The following is an 18,957-nucleotide window of genomic DNA, read 5'->3' as shown; positions in this document are numbered from 1 at the left end:
AACAACTATTATTCGACGAGTGGTCAGTATTCTGTTTCTTAAACCTCACACAGTTTATGCATTTCTTCTCTGTAGATGTGTAATCCTTGGACTTGTGGTTGCCTGCACATTTAAAGCAAACGGGATGCTCACCATTTTTCTTGGCATTGCAGTTTGCCTCAGTATGACCATACCTTTGACAATGGTAACAGATAACTGCATGATACCTGTCGCGAACCTGGTAAACTCCCCATTCAAGCTTAATCCTGTCCTAATGCTGATGCAACAACTGTCTTATCATTGGATCACATTTCATGATGTAATGAACTGTGCCCCCTGCTGCTGGTTTCCAAAAAATATTCTGAATCTTTGACTTGATATCAGGAACTGCTTGAAGGTAGTCATTTCTTGCAATAATGGTATCAATGATACCCTCCTTAGTCTCTTCCATTACATAGCATTGTCTTGGGTTTAATTTTCTGAACAGATTTAGTTGTCAACTTTTCAACATTCTCCAGTTTCTGGACTGCCTCATTTCTCAGACTCTCATCGGCAAAATTCATCACTATTTTTTTGCCATCATTAGCAAACTTTGTATCATTGATTTGCATTCCATCCAAAGCATGAGAAACTTCATTTTTCAGATTTGCTTCAGGTTCTTTTTCATCCTCCTCTTCCTCTTCCGAATCAGCACAATTCAGCGACTCAGCAACTCCCGCCAAGCCTTCTGTTGCCTCATAGACCTTGATACTTATCTCCTCCATTCTTGCCATCTTATTATCAACTATTGCCATCATCTTGTCAGCTTTAGCAGTAATGCTCTTCAAATCAGACTTAAATTCCTCAACATCATTGATGAATTTCTTCAGAGCCGACACCTCAATGAAGCAAACATCGCACAGATACCTCACGTTGCAGATATTTTCAGATTTAATCCCTGCCAGATTCACACATTTCGTATGAGCCCACCGGCTACACAGACAACATTTAATGAATTTTGCTGGGTCTCCAGAATCAGAGCTACACTTATAACAGGACGAAGGTAATAATGCTGAAATGGCATATTTCTCCGCTATCTTGGAGTCTTCCACTCCTTTTCACTTATTTTCTATCTAGCGGCAATACTTTCCATAAATGTTCCTGTTTTTTTTTTTCATCACAGGACATTCATACACCACTGTGCTCACTGAGAAGTCAGTGAGAGCCTTTTTTCATGCAATAATATGCGTGAGCACCACTACAGAACTAGCACGCACCACGCGTGTGTGTGTGTCTGTGTGTGTGTGTCTGTGTGTGTGTGCGTGTGTGAGTGTGTGTGTGTGTGTGTGTGTGTGTGAGTGTGTGTGTGTGTGTGTGTGTGTGTGTGTGTGTGTGTGTGTGTGTGAGTGTGTGTGTGTGTGTGTGTGTGAGTGTGTGTGTGTGTGTGTGTGTGTGTGTGTGTGTGTGTGTGTGTGTGTGTGTGTGTGTGTGTGTGTGTGTGTGTGAGTGTGTGTGTGGGGTGGGGTCAGTAGTTCTTCCATTAGTTTTTAGGTTTCATATTTTGTTGCTTGCTTCTTTCTTTTCTTTTTTTTTCTTCTTCTTCTTATTCTTATTATTATTCTTATCATTGTTATTACTTTACGTTTTTTCTTTCCTTCTTCTTCTTCTTCTCTTACGTCTTTCTTTTTTCTTCTTTTTCTTGTTCTTGTTCTTGTTCTTGTTCTTCTTCATCTCCTTCTTCTTCTTCTTCTAATTAATATTTTTATTATAATCATTGTTTTTCTTCTTTTTCTTCTTTATTTCTTCCTCTTCTTCTTCTTTTGCATCTTTACTTTTACTTTTCTCTTCCTCCTCCTCAACTTCTCCTCCTCCTCCTCCTCCTCCTCCTCCTCCTCCTCTTCCTCCTCCTCCTCCTCCTTCTCCTCTTCCTCTTCCTACTGCTCTTCATATGGAGTTGGTCTTCCTGTCCCCTCATCACCTCATATTTTCAGGAGCCATCGATTCGGAATTCAGGAGGAACAGAATGGCTTAGTAATCCCTGAAATATGACCTCCTCCTCCTCCTCCTCTTCTTCTCCTCCTCCTCCTCCTCCTCCTCCTCCTCCTCCTCCTCCTCCTCCGTGTCTTTTTTTTGTTTTGTCTCTCTCTCTCTCTCTCTCTCTCTCTCTCTCTCTCTCTCTCTCTCTCCAGACTTGCTCTTTGCGTTTCGTGATAAAGATTTTGCGCTTCATTGAACAGTGAGATTTGCTTCACTCCCGCGCCCTCCGATGCCTCATTTCACCTTTGTTTTCTGTCACTTCGCTCTGTTTCCTTTCTTTTAGTTATTTTTTTTGTATCTAATCTTACTTGTTTTCCTCTGTGTTGTTTTTGTTTTTCTTATATTCCTTAGGCAGTGTTTTGATTTTTTTTTTCAAATTCTCGACTTCTATTGACTTGTTTCTCCGTTTTTATACATTGTTAATTGGTATTCTTTCTGTTAATTTTGAGGCAAGTGGAGATTGCGCCTTCATATTACTTTTCAAAGCCAAATTCGTCTTCTTCTTCTTCTTCTTCTTCTTCTTCTATTTCTTCTATTACCTCATCATAATCATCTTTTTTTCATCATCATCATCATCATCTTTTTTTCCTTCTTCTTCTTAATCTTCTTGCTCTTGTTCTTGTTCTTGTTCTTCTTCTTTGCGTCTCCAGCTAATCCTTCTCCTCCTCCTCCCCTTTAAAGCTTTGTTGTTGGTAAAAATATTTAGCTTCATATTTACTTTCATGTTAGATTTGTATTATTTTTGCTGTTATTTCATCTCTCTCTCTCTCTCTCTCTCTCTCTCACTTTCTCTCTCGTTTGCAAGGTTCCATTAGCGTCTGCTGTTCTCCACCTTTCCATGACTGACACCTAATTTATCGTCTCTCTCTCTCTCTCTCTCTCTCTCTCTCTCTCTCTCTCTCTCTCTCTCTCTCTCTCTCTCTCTCTCTCTCTCTCTTTCTCCTTCCCATTTTCTATTTTTCCTCTTCGTCGTTGTCTTTGTCTTCACCAACAGGAAACATTTTTTCAACCGTCTCTTTTATTTTCATCTTCTTACTTAAGCTAATTTTGTTCCTTTTTCCCTGTTTTTTTTAAGTTAGTTTTATCTCTGTCTCTGTTTATGTCTGTGTATCTGTCTGTCTGTCTGTCTGTCTCTCTCTCTCTCTCTCTCTCTCTCTCTCTCTCTCTCTCTGTCTCTCTCTCTACCTATGTATCTATGTATCTATCTATCTTTATCTCTCTCTCAATATTGTTACCTTAAGAGAGAGAGAGAGAGAGAGAGAGAGAGAGAGAGAGAGAGAGAGAGAGAGAGAGAGAGAGAGAGAGGCGTATTTTATCTTCCAAAGACATCTTACATAAAGCTGTCCTTTGGTGTTGAGGTAACTGATTGTACCACTGATAGAGAATACAGAGAGAGCAAAAAGGCTTATTAACAAATCATTATCCCTCTTACCTTGCATGCAGTTCATTTATTATTATTATTTATCGATTATTTCATTCCTTTTCATCACATTTATTAGTCACCCCGATTCGTTTTTCTTCTTCGTTTTCTGTTACATGTTATCTCTCTCTTTGTGTGCCTGTATGCAAGTATATCTATGTTCTTATCGTGTGTGTGTGTGTGTGTGTGTGTGTGTTGATGGGTAGGTGGGCGGGTGTGTGTAACTGACGCGCACACACACACACACACACACACACACACACACACACACACACACACACACACACACACACACACACACACACACACACACACAGAGAGAGAGAGAGAGAGAGAGAGAGAGAGAGAGAGAGAGAGAGAGAGAGAGAGAGAGAGAGAGAGATGGCATGAAAAAACAGTAATGTGTGTTTTGGTTTTACCCACTTCGCCTGCTCTCTCTCTCTCTCTCTCTCTCTCTCTCTCTCTCTCTCTCTCTCTCTCACACACACACATACACAGGTAAGCTCGCCTCTTCTCTCCCTCAGTAGTCGCGATGGGCTTGACAAAAACAGTCGTGCCTCGCTTTTCTCTAACTATACTCTAAACGATAATGGAAAACCGATGTTGGGGGGAGTGAAGAAGCCTTACCACTGGCCACCGGGAGCTACGGAGAGGCGCAGAAAGGCAAGGGAGAGTCAGCAAGGGATGAAGGGAGGAAGGAGAGTCAGAAAATAAAGGAAGGAAGAAGAGAAGGAAGAGCAATGATATTTCCTCGTATTTTCAGGTGACAATGGGTGATTATATTTGCGTATGTAGATTTATATAATGTTCCCCCCAGACGATTTCATCTTAACGTTATGCTGTTTGTGTGTAATTTATCTCTTGTTTTCCTATGAAGGGTGACTGCTAAGAGATAGATAGATAGATAGAGAGAGAGAGAGAGAGAGAGAGAGAGAGAGAGAGAGAGAGAGAGAGAGAGAGAGAGAGAGAGAGAGAGAGAGAGAGACAGAGAGAGAGAGAGAGAGAGAGAGAGAGAGAGAGAGAGAGAGAGAGAGAGAGAGAGAGAGAGAGAGAGAGACGGACAGACAGAGAGGGAGAGAGATAAAGAGAGAGAGACAGTGAACCAAACCCAGACAGACTGAACCAGAAAGAGAAAGAGGTGTTAAGAAAAAATGTAAGAAGAAAGAACGGAGGAAAGGAAGAGAAAAAGAGAGCCAAAATATCCCCAGGAAGTCCTTAGGGTCTTGACACTTTAATTTAATCCGTAATTACACCGAGCAAGGTAATTAAGCCTAAAGTGAAAAGGACAGTTGAAGCTTATAAGCAATTAGACTTTTCCCTTATAGCGTGGTGGGCGGTGAGGGTTACGTGTGTGTGTGTGTGTGTGCGTGTGTGTGTGTGTGTGTCTGGGTTACTGGGTGAGCATGTTTTTTTTTTTTTTTTTTTACCATGTGGGGTTTTCATGGGAATTTATGGGCTAAAGGGGATACATTTTTGGGGTACCTCTTATCTCAAAGCCACCCGCTAGGAAGCCCAACCTACACTCGGACCGTGGACAGGATTTGAACCCGTGCGCTTGGAGACCCCTCGGACCCCAAAGCACACATGGTTCCACTGTACCACTGCGGCCTATGTATCTTTTTTTTTTGTTTTGATATATAGCCTGTGGTCAGAAAGTAAATATCCAATCTGTGTGTGTGTGTGTGTGTGTGTGTGTGTGTGTGTGTGTGTGTGTGTGTGTGTGTGTGTGTGTGTGTGTATGGTGTGTGTGTGTTGATTAAAAATATAAGTTACACAGTACAATAGTATATTTTTCATTTATGCCTTTGTTTTGTTTATGTTGATGATATTTTGTCGGTATATTAAAAAACTGCGTGATAGATTGTACCTCCAGAGAGAGAGAGAGAGAGAGAGAGAGAGAGAGAGAGAGAGATTTTTCATTGCGTTTATGTTTTCTCATTTTCGTGTCTACAACCTCATTTTCTCTCCTCTTCACGCCTTGCTTTTCTTCCATTTTCTTTTCGAGACATTTCCTCTTTTCCCTCCGCACGCTTTCCAGTCTTTTCTCACAGACCATCTCCAACATTCTTATTTCCTTAAACATATTCTCCTCATCTTCTACATTTTTTAGTTTTTCCTTCGTGTCCAGCTTCCTTCGTTTCCAGTCTCCTTCACAAACAACTTTCCCTTGCAGTCATATATTTGTGGTTAAAAATACTAAGTCCTGTTCATAATTTTAGTCTAGTTTTGGTTTCTATCGTTATCTTGTATTTCACCTGGGATATAGTAAAGTATCTGATCTTGTTTTATTTGATCTCATAACTAGTGATCATAAAATCTCTCAGTTACAGTTTTGCTACAGAATTTACCTGCTCTTATCTTATATTCATCCCGACTCTATCTGTTTTTCTTTTCTAACATACTTTGGACGCTGTATCTTGTTTAAGTGTTTCTCTGCCTACCAAGAAATATTTCCTACTAGTTTACATCTCTCTCTTACATACATCTGCAATAACCATCTGTTCACGACTCTTTCTGGCTCATCTACTCTACACCTTTCTTCTCTCAACTTCTCTCGTATGGTTTGTCTCCCTGTATTCCTCTCATTTAATTCTTCTTCTACTATAACATTCTAGTCACCTTATTTGTTTTGTTCTTATTCCTTAACTTACTAACATCTTTCTGTCCTTTTCTCGTAACCTCTACAACTTCTCCCTTATAATTTTTCTCACACTATTACATATTCCACACCGTCTCTTTCTCTTCCTATATCTTTTCTTCCCAACTCGCAACTTCGTTCCTACTTCTCATAATTTTATCATTTCTCTTGTAGTTTCGTATTATTCCTTAGTTCTCCATTTACCATAACCTTTCTGTTCAACCTGTCTCTTTTCCTCCTTTATCTCTTCCTTCCAAACTCGCACCGAGCAGGGAATACGAAGGGGATATTAAGGAGGACTCAAACTCCCTTTCCCTCCCGCAAGTTATGCATCTCAATCAACTCAGATCTGCATTCGGATAGCACCTTAAGGACCCGCGGCAGTCGTGACCTCATAAAGACAATTAAGTGTGAAGGAAGGCTCGTGCTGGGTCACTCCTCCTCCTCGCTAGGTCATGTCACGCCCATAAGTCATCAAACGGAGGATTTTTTTTTGGTGTGTGTGTGTGTGAGTAGGGAGGGTATTAAACTTTGTTGTTGTTGCTGTTGTTATGCCCTGTACTGTTCCTCTAAATATAGAGAGCGCGCACACACACAGTCTCTCTCTTTCACACACACACACACACACACACACACACACACACACACACACACACACACACACACACACACACACACACACACACACACACACACACAGTGACTATATGACGTTATTATCCCCCAGAGAGAGAGAGAGAGAGAGAGAGAGAGAGAGAGAGAGAGAGAGAGAGAGAGAGAGAGAGAGAGAGAGAGAAAAAAAAATTACATCTTTACATACAACTTTCTCTCACGGAGCGATAAGATAACAGTCTCGTAATGGTTCAGGCCGTCTCGCCGAGTAACTTATGATCATAAAGACTCGTGGAGATATGAACGCTTGATATAAGTCACATTAAGCTTTACATTGCTAACCTAGAGATCTTTTTCTTGAAGTCTGATATAATCTGGTATAAGTTTAGAGCATAATTCGTGAAGCATCACTGACAGGAAAGGAATTGGGTGAGATGTTCAAAATCTTTCCGTTGTTGCAATTTTCGTAGTCGTAAGTGCTTCAAATTAAGTAATGAGTGTTACAGCGGTGTTGGCGATCAAGGGCTGAAAGAATCTATTACCTAAAGAGCCTTGTGATTATGTAACAAAACATTACTCATTAGAAACTCATGTCTATTATTCTGAGTCTTGTTGAGGAAGAATAGAAAGGAAAAGGTTTAGTATTTAAGTTGAAGAATTAACAAAGCTTTTTCCTGAAGAACTCTTTAGTACAGCATATCTACAAACCAAGGTGACTGTTACTCGTTGGGAAACAGGAAGGGAAAATATTTACATACTCGATAAAATGTTTTATTTAGCATTGCATTATCGTTATATTATAATCAGGTCAGTCACATATCTATTGATAAGCTAGTGTAAATGTCTTTGTTGCTGTTGTTGTTGTTGGTGGTGGTGCTGGTGTTACTTTTGTTGTTGTTGTTGTTGTTGTTGTTGTTGTTGTTGTTGTTATTGTTGTTATTGCTGTTATTGTTGTTGTTGTCGTTTTTGTTGTTATTGCTGTTGTTTTTGTTTTTGTTGTTGCTATTTTTGTTGTTGTTTTTTTGTTGTTGTTGGAGTTGTTGTTGTTATTGATGGTTGGTGGTGGTGGTGGTGGTGGTGGTGGTGGTGGTGGTGGTGGCAACAACGTTTAGCAGCGGAGTGTTGCATGCGTGGGTATCACAGCGGCGTGAAAGCTTTCCCTTCACGGCCCCATTGAGCGTGAAGGGAGAGCCGCCTATCAATCACATTTTTTCTCTAATACTAATCCGTGCGGCGCCAGAGGGATGCACGTCTTTTTTAGTTAGTTTGCAGGCATGGAGGTGAAGTGGAAGGAGGCAACACGCGATTGAAATTATTGTGCGCATGTGTGAGCACCTTCCCTTCCCTCGGTAATTAAGGCGTTGGTTGACTGGTCACTCATTTCTGATCTTCCTCTCCTCACGAATCTTAGGGATAAAGTAAGTTTCAGTATGATTTTTTTACTCCATCGTGCAATTTGAATAGCGTGAAGAATGTCATGGCGATATTAAAGGGATACACTTCTAGTCTCGCCTTCACTCCCCCGTCAAACCAACCTTGAAATAACCTTTACGCACCAACACATTTTTCTTTCATTAACCACCAACAAGATCTTAGACGTGTTTGGTAGTGAACTTCCTTAAATATTTTTGTAAGCTAAACAAATACTGAATTAATCTCCTATTCTTTCTTTTAACTCTTCTATGTCCACGCAAATATTTTTTTATACATTGTTGTGGAGGTCAATGAAAGACACACGCAGCAGTATATGTATCAAACTCAAGCACTGCTGAATGTTACGAACTTTGTCGTAAAATGTTTAATACTTCGATGATACGTTAAGACAAACCAGGTGACATGGAGTGTACCTGACTGCCTCTGTGGCGTGATTGGTGTAGGTAGGTTTGGCATATCACCACGCTCTCGGTCTCACCTGTAGCATTATAACCCATGGGCGTGTAGCTGCTTTTGTTGTTGGGATTGTCCCTCCTCTGAGCCTCGGAGAATCCTTCGTTTTCCATCTTGCCCACTGTGTCCAGTTCCACCTGCTCCATGCGCTGTCTGCCGGGGTACTGAGACCACCGACCCGCGCCCTTATCTGGGGGATACTATCAGTGTCGGTTATGTCTCCGGGGCTACAGGGGACGGGGGTGAAGGGTGGAGGGGTAATGAGTGAGGGTAGCGGGGTGAAACAGGGCATTGTATGGCATAAATGAAGTTCAGAGTATAGTTGAAATGTGACATGACGTGACTTAGGTTTAGGGTAATGTATTTGTGATGGCATGAGATGAATAGTGAAGGAGTAATAGTGTGTGTGTGTGTGTGTGTGTGTGTGTGTGTGTGTGTGTGTGTGTGTGTGTGTGTGTGTGTGTGTGAGAGAGAGAGAGAGAGAGAGAGAGAGAGAGAGAGAGAGAGAGAGAGAGAGAGAGAGAGAGAGAGAGAGATAGTTCAGCATGATAGATCATATTCCTTGTGATAAGATAAGGTGATGAGGTGTATGTGTGGATGTGGGTTCCGTGAATCTGATAACACTTTGATTGCTGTGGTTTCCCTACAAGGTGAATACAAATATAAGTTTAAGGTGTAATTTTAAAAGACACCACTATCTATACAAGGAGTGAGTGATTCGGCGCTTCAGATCAATCTATTAACTACTTATTCAGGATTTGTAAAGGTGTATAAGTTTATTGAAATGAAATAACAATGGTGGGAACATTAGCAATCAGAGTTAACACTGGAAGTGCCTGGCGGACTAAATGAGTTATGATTTGTGTAGACTGGTGATCTGATGAGACATTGGTGAGAGAATATGACTGAAATGTGGATATGAGAGGGAAGGCTATGGAAGGGATGAGTGGTGTGATAAAATCTTATGAATCCTAATTATATCTCATCCTGACACTGTTGCTAATTGTTCTAATTGTTCCAGGCTTATGGGTGAGGGAGGACGGGCTCTTTTATCTTATATTTGTCTTTCTTTTCGTCGATTCAGTTTTATATTTCATGCAAGAGTTCATTTTTTTCCGTAACTCATTTTTTGCGTATGGTTTCTTCCTTTCCCAAGTTTTTTTTTTCTGTAACTCATATTTCAAAAGTGATTACATCCATTTCACTCATAACTTTGTACTTTATATAACTATTTTCTTCACCATTTTACTGAAAGGTTTGCTAATCCACGAGGAAACGCAACATCCGAAATAGGAAATAAATCACGGTACTCAATCTTTGTAACCTTGCGTAGCATTGTAAAGATAATTAGAGTGTGTCGTAATACCTCGTAATCTTTTATGTCACATGCTGATTTGAATGTCGTAGGTCGCCAGTCATCTCCATGGTGTGGTTGACTCGAGTGCCGCTATCTAGCTAGGCGCGTGATGTGTATTATTTCCAGCCTGGGTATCAAAGGCACAACGTTTGCATAATTCATTCAATTGCGTGTTAACTTTTTACTCCAATGAGAGTTAAAACTTTCAGTGTGGTATGCAACAATTCACACTATTAAAGCAATGTATGTTTTTTTTTATGTTATAGAACAAGAAAAATATCTCACAGTGATTATTAGTTAAAGAAAGGTGTTAAAATAAAGTAGTGCGAAGGTTGAGGTAGTGAGGTGTGTATGCATGTCTTCTCGCATTATTTCTTAAGACAATTTTTTCTCTCTCGTAAGGCTGCAAACACCAAGGCGCGAAAGTTTTTTTTCATTCCATGGGGAATTGTATACAAGTAAATATATAATAAATGTAAAAATATTTTATCATAGTCACTTCATTTGTTTATTTTTCTTCTTGGATGATGATATAAGGCAAGAGATTCTTTAATGTTTTTTTTTTATCTATTTTGTTAGAGAATTGTATAAAAGAGAAAAGACTAATAAGAAAATTAAAGAGATGAAATGTAGACACTTTCTTTCACTTTCATTGAACACCACAAACTTTTCATGTGTACTTTCCCTTTACATTCTTTGGAGAAAAATGCAGATGAAGGGAAAGATAATAATGAATGTAGGAATAAGAGAAAGATAAATCCACCCCATTGTCCTTATCTCTATCGGAGCAGATAAGGAAATCCGCACGTTATTCACTCCTTAAGTAATTGGAGAAAGAAATCCTACCATTAACACGACGTCTGATTAATTAGCAAGGAATTCCCTCCATTACTTTTAAACCCTTGATAGATTCGGGAAACAATCACATTTACTCCCCTCATTGAACACTTACATAGAATACCCACTCATAAATAAAATACCCACTCATAGAATACCCACTCATAGAATACCCACTCATAAGTTAGTAAATTATATGAATCAAATCCTCCTTTACTCTTCCATAACAAATTTAGAATCTCACTTAACCTTCTTCTTAAATAGAACATCAGCTCACACCTTCCACTCATAACATCCACACGTGAAAGTAAATAAGATATTGCAGCAGGTGCCTCATGAAGTGGTGACGCAATACACATCCGGTAAAGCAACCACTCTCACTCTCTCCCTCTCGCTCCAATCCTTCTCTTGCCTCCCTCACGCCATTCCTCCCTGCCTTCTTTCCATCATTCATCTTCTTCATTCTTCTCCCCCTTCTATCTTTTTTTCATATCTTTGTCCCTCTTCGTCATTTCTTCATTAACCATCCACATCGTTTTCTCTTCCTTCTATTTCTCCTCCTCCTCCTCCTCCTCCTCCTCCTCCTCCTCCTCCTCCTCCTCCTCCTCCTCCTCCTCCTCCTCCTCCTCCTCCTCCTCCTCCTCCTCCTCCTCCTCCTTTAAAGTATTGGTTAGTTTTCTGCACGTGGAATCCAAATAAATATTTATACTGTATTTTAAGTGTTTGATGATCTAAAAACAAATATGAATACATTACGAAAGAGATAAAAAAACAACGTTATGACTGACATTGGTGAGAGAGAGAGAGAGAGAGAGAGAGAGAGAGAGAGAGAGAGTTTTGTATCGAAACAGATTAATTGGTATGCTAATATTTTGAGTGCGTGTGTGTGTGTGTGTAATTCACTGTTTGATCTGCTGCAGTCTCTGACGAGACAGCCAGACGTTACCCTACGGAACGAGCTCAGAGCTCATTATTTCCGATCTTGGGATAGGCCTGAGACCAGGCACACACCACACACCGGGACAACAAGGTCACAACTCCTCGATTTACATCCCGTACCTACTCACTGCTAGGTGAACAGGGGCTACACGTGAAAGGAGACACACCCAAATATCTCCACCCGGCAGGGGAATCAAACTCCGGTCCTCTGGCTTGTGAAGCCAGCGCTCTAACCACTGAGCTACCGGGCCGTGTGTGTGTGTGTGTGTGTGTGTGTGTGTGTGTGTGTGTGTGTGTGTGTGTGTGTGTGTGTGTGCGCGCTACGTGTGGATCACTTAGCCTTGAGTCAACAAATAGAGAGATTACACCAGTTGTGCTTAGACCACCACCACCACCACCACCACCACCACCACCACCCCCACCACCATTGCCACCACCACCACCACCACCACCACCACCACCGTCGCCACCGTCACTGGCACAAAGGCACAAAAAATTGAGTAAATAAAGAAAGGGACGATGGAGAAGAGGTAGGAATGAGTATGTTAAAATAGTCGAAAGGGAGAAAATAAGGAAGAAAAGAATGAGAGAGAGAGAGAGAGAGAGAGAGAGAGAGAGAGAGAGAGAGAGAGAGAGAGAGAGAGAGAGAGAGAGAGAGACGAATAGTTGCCTGTATGAGACTTTCAGGATTTATGAGTCGGATGAGTATGAATAGTGAGTATGGTGAGGACTTCTGAACAGAGAGAGAGAGAGAGAGAGAGAGAGAGAGAGAGAGAGAGAGAGAGAGAGAGAATCAAACTCCCTCTTTACTTTCACTTCCTGCTCCTTCTCTCCTTCCCCACCATTCCTCACTTTGCACTCCTTCCCTGACGTCACCTGAGGGAAGTGTCACCATCACGTTCCTTGCTTATCAGAGTGAATCACCGTCACTCAGTACAAAGTGACAGTGACGCCTATAAATTAAGTATCAGTGACGCTCTTCCAGGTTCTCACATCACGTTTTCTTCCTCCTCCTCCTCCTCCTCCTCCTCCTCCTCCTCGTCCTTCTCTGCTTCTCCTTTCGTTATTTTTTCTTCATATTTTATCTGTTTTTATACTTTTGTTTTTATAGTATTTTTTTTTCTTTTTTGTAATTGAATTTGTGGTCACTCTTCCTCTTCTTCCTGTTTCTTCTCTTTCTCCCTCCTCTTTTTTTTTTCTTTCCCTCTCGTTCTGCTTCTCCTCTTACTCGCCGTCGTCCCTCTTCACTTCTTTCTCCTCTTTCCACCAAAGTATTTCTGGTTTTACTTCCTTTTCTTTTTTTTCCTCGTTTTCTTTCTTATTCTAGATTTTCTTTACCACCACCACCACCACCACCATTAGAAAGAAAGGAAAAGGCGATTACTACTAATACTATGAAGGCTGTCATCACCAAAATCACCACCATTATCACCATCTCTCTCTCTCTCTCTCTCTCTCTCTCTCTCTCTCTCTCTCTCTCTCTCTCTCTCTCTCTCTTCCCACACACACACACACACACACACACACACACACACACACACACACACACACACACACACACACACACACACACAGATTAATTTACCACTTCCAAACCTCCAACACTGAACGCTACCAGCTTCCCCCTACTCCTCCTCCTCCTCCTTGGCCTCTTCATCAGCCACACCTGTGTCAGGAGTCTTGCTCAAACAGACGAGACAGGAGGTCGGAGGGTGGACATTATTGTAAGTTCCTCAGAGAGAAAGAGAGAGAGAGAGAGAGAGAGAGAGAGAGAGAGAGAGAGAGAGAGAGAGAGAGAGAGAGAGAGAGAGAGAGAGAGAAAGATGATGGTGAAGAAAGTTGTGCATTGTAAGTGGTTCCAGTGTTCTTATTGTTGCTTATTATTTGTATTGTTATTGTTATTATTATTGTTATTATTATTATTATTATTATTATTATTATTATTATTATTATTATTGTTGTTGTTGTTGTTGTTGTTGTTGTTGTTGTTGTTGTTGTTGTATCGCCAGAAAGGAACGCAAGAAAACATGTGAATGTATCTGGTCTACGTGTGGCAGGCCCTGTATAAAAAACATGCATATCTATTCAGATTTCTACCCATCATCATCATCATCATCATCATCATCATCATCATCATCATCACCTTCCCCTATTCCTTCACATGTATACAACTTTCCCTCTTACTCCATTTCCACCTATTATCATTACAATCACCGTCATCTTTCTTAATCCATCCTCTTATTTTCCTCATTCAGTTACGTATAAGCAAGAAAAAGCCGAAAAAAAAAAACGTACATCAAGAACTCAAAGACAGATGAACACACATTACACCTAGTAACATCTTGATCTTGATCTTGCTAAGCGTAAGTGTTAAAAGCAGAGGAATGTGTGCTATTGGTCTCAAGATATAGAGTCTGGAATACGCGGCACTTCACAGAGGCATTTGGGAGACTGCCTGAATGTGTAGGATATTGGGCAAGGAATGTTGTATGTCAGGGGAGTTCAGGAGAATGTAATATCTGGGAGAGTTAAGTTAGTAGCGATGTCTGTGGAAGGTAGTGTAGCGTTGTTTGTGTGTGTGTGTGTGTTTGTGTGGCAGATGTACGAGGAATGGTGACTGGGATGTGTGTGTGATGCTGTTTAACCCCTTCAGTACCATGGCACGTTTCCATATTCATTCTTCTTTCTATTTGGTGATTATATAAAGCTTCAGAAACTTATGTGGGGGTTTAAATGGGGAAGATTCTGGCTATATAATTTTCTGACCTCCATAGACCCTTGCTAATGTCAGTAAAATCGTCTAATCATACCCAAAACTCATGGTAAAAATGCGTCCCAGTAATGAATGGGTTAAAGGGTTTTAGGGTAACAGTTGTGTGTGATGTTAGATTAAGTAAGTGTTAGGAAGTATTAGGAATGTTTTAGGAAATTATCTTAAGGGGTCTGGAGTGTCTATCAATGGAAAAGCAAGATAGATTATTTTCGTAAGGTGTAGACGTGTGGTGTTCATCCGGGGATTTCAGATTAGTGGTGGTTTATTTTGTTGGTTTATGTATGTGAGGATGTTGTCTTAAGTGATAATTGGCTGTGAATGAGAAATATGATGAATGATTTTCGTAAGGTGATGAGTAAACGTGTGGTGTTGAGGAGATTTCAGATAAGTAATTAAAGGGAATTCAGATTAATAATGGTGTATCTTGTTTTATGTGAGAATGTTGTCATGAGGGATGTTTCTCGGTAAATGAAAGGAAAGAGATGATTAGTCTGTTTATCAAGATATTTTCATGTGATCTACGATATAAGAATGGCCTGCGTGAGTCGAGATGTGCTAGAAAAGAGATAAGTAATATTTTTGAGTGGTGGAAATATGAACTCTGATGAAAATAAGACAAATGAATGGGAAACACGATAAAAGAAACTTGAGTCTAACCAGAAACACTACCCAACTACAATATATTTCCACCACACAGCTACCTTTGGGAAATATGCGGTGCTGATTAACAGAAAATGGAAGGAAGGAACGGGAGAAAACAGGAGATGGTTGAGAGAGAGAGAGAGAGAGAGAGAGAGAGAGAGAGAGAGAGAGAGAGAGAGAGAGAGAGAGAGTGTGTGTGTGTGTGTGTGTGTGTGTGTGTGTGTGTGTGTGTGTGTGTGTGTGTGTGTGTGTGTGTGTGTGTGTGTGTGAGTGTGTGAGAAAGTGGAAAGCCTAACATGAAAATAAGTAGGTCGAGACTCTGGATGAGAATACCAAGTTATGAAAGGAGAGGAAAAAATAGATCAAGTTAAGTTTGTGCTTCTTCTCTTCCTCCCCCGAGACGGAACTACCAAAAGAGAGGCGCGTGAGAGGCTTATTAATGCCCCGTGTTGGGAAGGGTGGTGGATGCCGGAGTTTTGTGAAGGAAGTCGCTGGCCATCCATTACTCTAGATGGTGATGGGTGAAGGTCGTTGGGGGAAGGTAATGGGAGTTTCATAGTGGCAGCTCACCACTTAAGGGACACCGATAATGGGGCCAGAGTAAGTAATGTGCTATTAGTTCGTGCCGATTAATTACAATAGGATAAGAGAGTTACTAAAGGTTCCTGCTTCATACATGGCGGGAAATTCAGGTTTTAGGAGATTATTAGAGTTTTTGTTAAAGATTCATGCTTCATTACACCGTCTGGAAGTTTACGTATTATTAAGTTTATTTATTTATTTTTTATTGATTGTTCATTCATTCTCTTGCTGGAATATTATTTGTGACAGATCATTAGAAATTTCTTTTTAGATTTCCGTTTCATAACATCATTGAAAATTAGTTTTATTAATTTATTGATATGTTTTTAGAATACTCTTTCTTCAATCTCTGAGTGAAAATTTAGGTTTAAGGAAGAATTATTGAAGATTTTGTTAATTATTCCTGCATTATTTGCTTCCAACAAATTCGGGTTTTGATGAATATATTGATTTTTTGTTGCTTTTGATATATTTGTTTATTTTTTTCATCCATTTACTTAGTCATTATATATTTATTATGTGTCTGTGTGTGGCGAAGAAGCTTCAAGTTACAGCGTTATCATAATATTCAAATAATGCACGTAACATAACACTTTGTCATGGTGAAACGCTTCAAACATTGTCCATCTCATACATAGTTATTTGTCTCATACATAATTCCTAATTTTTCGACTGGTTTATATTCCAACATTAATTACCAGGACAGTGAGGAGAGCTTTCGTTAGTACAATAACACACACACACACACACACACACACACACACACACACACACACACACACACACACACACACACACACACACACGGAAGGGAGATCATAAGTGGCAGAGATAGAGGATGAGAGATATCCTCGTCGCTGTTGTCCTCCTTCTCCTCCTCCTCCAGCTGTTATTCTGTAAACCGCTGCGTCAGCTGGGAGACAGAGACATAGATTGATATATAGATAGATAGATAGTTATTGACAGAGAGAGAGAGAGAGAGAGAGAGAGAGAGAGAGAGAGAGAGAGAGAGAGAGAGAGAGAGAGAGAGAAAAGAAACAGGAAACATAACAAGAAAGAGGCTCGTTTTGAAGGAAGATGCGATGACGGAGTATATTATTGTAGTTTATCGTGTGTGTGTGTGTGTGTGTGTGTGTGTGTGTGTGTGTGTGTGTGTGTGTGTGTGTGTGTGTGTGTGTGTGTGTGTGTGTGTGTGTGTGTGTGTGTGTGTGTGTGTGTGTGTGTGTGTGTGTGTGTGTGAGTAATTTGATATCGTTCTCTCGACCACTCCTCCCCTTACTTATCTTACAACACACACACACACACACACACACACACACACACACTTCGCTGCCAGAACGTAATGTTAGCTAATGTGATCCTCTTTGCTGTATTTCTCTCTTCATTCCTCTCTTCTCTTCTTTCTTTGCTCTGCCTTACCACCACCACCACCACCACCACCACCACCACCACCACCACCACCACCACCACCACCATCATCATAAACATTATCGCCATTCATTGTCCTTCGTAAGACTAATGGTCCTCTTTATTTTCACTTTATTTGCTCAATTTGTAGGTAATTATACATCATTGCCTTCTCTCTTGTTCTCTTTCATCTCTTCTATTCCCTTCCATTAATTCCCTTTCTTCTCTCTTAATCCAATTTCTCTTTTTTTTTTATTCATTTATCTTTACCTTATCTTCATTCTCATCTCTTTCCTTATTATTTTCATTCATCTCGTTTTTTTTCACTCGTTTCTTTACTTTTCTCCCTTTTTTCCCATTACTTTCCATCTATCATTTGCGGTTTTCTATTTTTCTTTTAATTTCTTTTATTTATTTTCCTTTATCTTTGACTTTACTATCGTTTCTTTCCACATCCTTTCCACCATACCTTTCCTGTGGTGTTTCCCTGTTAGTTTAATTCCCTGTAGGTTTCCCTGTCTCCTTTATTTCCTGTAGTGTGTTCCTGTCACTTTTATTTCCTGTAGTGTTTCCCTGTCACTTTTATTTTCTGTTGTGTTTCCTTGGTACTTTAATTTCCCTGTTACTTTTATTTTTTGTAGGTTTCCCTGTCAGTGTTTCCCTGTAGTGTTTCCCTGTTACTTTTATTTCCTTGTTTTTCCACCACCACCACCACCACCACCACCACCACCACCAACAATCCATTGCATCAGTAGGGACTCACCACCTCTGCTAATTGCACTATGAAGGGTCCACTGCCGCACCGTGTCCAGCCTTCCATAATGAGGTCTGTTCGACGCCATCTTGGGCTGCCCTTTATGAACCAACACACACACACACACACACACACACACACACACACACACACACACACACACACACAGATAATTTGTTTTCCTATTAGTTTTCCTTCTCTAACTGATTGCTTTTTTTTCCCAATTAGCTGATTTTGAGAGCATTCAGATATTGTATCCTAAGTAAAATTAAACAGGAAAAAAAATGTGTAAAAAATTGAAATGTAAGCTTTGGCAGAAATTATCGATCTGTGCTTTGAATTACCATTTGTGCTTATCAATGACTATGTCTCGTGTTTTGTATTAATTCCCTGATGTCCACAAGTCTCTCCCTCAAAGAAATGTTACGTAAGACACTAATGACATTTCGTGTAGAGAACGTGACTGTCTTATCTTCTAATTTCTGATCCCCCATTGGTATTCAGAGAGAGAGAGAGAGAGAGAGAGAGAGAGAGAGAGAGGATATGATAAAGTGAGGGCAGCACAAAATTATTGGGAGTGACATTTCATATAAGTGAGGGCGTGGCAACTTCGTCATCCGAGCTCTCCACAACCCCTCTCCTTCCCTCCACCAATACAGTACGTACTTCCCTACCTTCCCCTCTCCTGCCTCCCCTTCCTTCCCCTCGTCCTTCTCCTCTTTCTACCCTATGTCCTCTTCTCCTTTCTTGTTTGCTCTTCCTCTTCTCCCTCTACGCCTACGCCCTGTCACCTTTTCCCCTCTTTATTTGGCAGTATTTCTCCCCTCTTCCTTATCGCATCCTTCCCTCTTCTTCCCTCTCCTCTTACCCGTTAACCTTTCTCCTCTCTCTCACCTCTCCCTTCCTTTCCTTTATTTCTCTGTGCTTTCTTATTCTTTCTTCCCCTTCCTTTGTCCATTTCCTCGCCTCTCTCTCTCTCTCTCTCTCTCTCTCTCTCTCTCTCTCTCTCTCTCTCTCTCTCTCTCTCTCTCTCTCTCTCTCTGTTCTTTGTTGTTTAATATTGTGTTATTCTTTCTCTTCTTTTTTTCTTTTGTCTTCTCTCATTTTATGTTGG

General features: G+C 40.5%; 1 protein-coding gene across 13 annotated transcripts in view; it reads right to left on the bottom strand.

Annotated features, from left to right (window-relative positions):
- LOC123513073 (mechanosensory protein 2-like) overlaps positions 1-18,957 on the bottom strand; it is a 738,351-nt gene that overhangs the window by 385,009 nt on the left and 334,385 nt on the right. For 5 of the 13 annotated variants that reach the window (XM_045269916.1, XM_045269914.1, XM_045269917.1 and 2 more), the window contains exon 3: positions 8,578-8,742. The exons of the other annotated variants lie outside the window; for them this stretch is intronic. In XM_045269916.1, coding sequence (XP_045125851.1) covers positions 8,578-8,742 — 165 coding nt within the window. The remainder of the gene's footprint in view (positions 1-8,577; positions 8,743-18,957) is intronic. 13 annotated transcript variants of the gene reach the window in all.

The sequence above is a fragment of the Portunus trituberculatus genome, chromosome 35 (assembly GCF_017591435.1).
Source record: "Portunus trituberculatus isolate SZX2019 chromosome 35, ASM1759143v1, whole genome shotgun sequence".
Classification (NCBI taxonomy): Eukaryota; Metazoa; Arthropoda; class Malacostraca; order Decapoda; family Portunidae; genus Portunus; species Portunus trituberculatus.
Note: the sequence above shows the minus strand (reverse complement) of the source record. Positions and strands in the feature narration are given on the sequence as shown.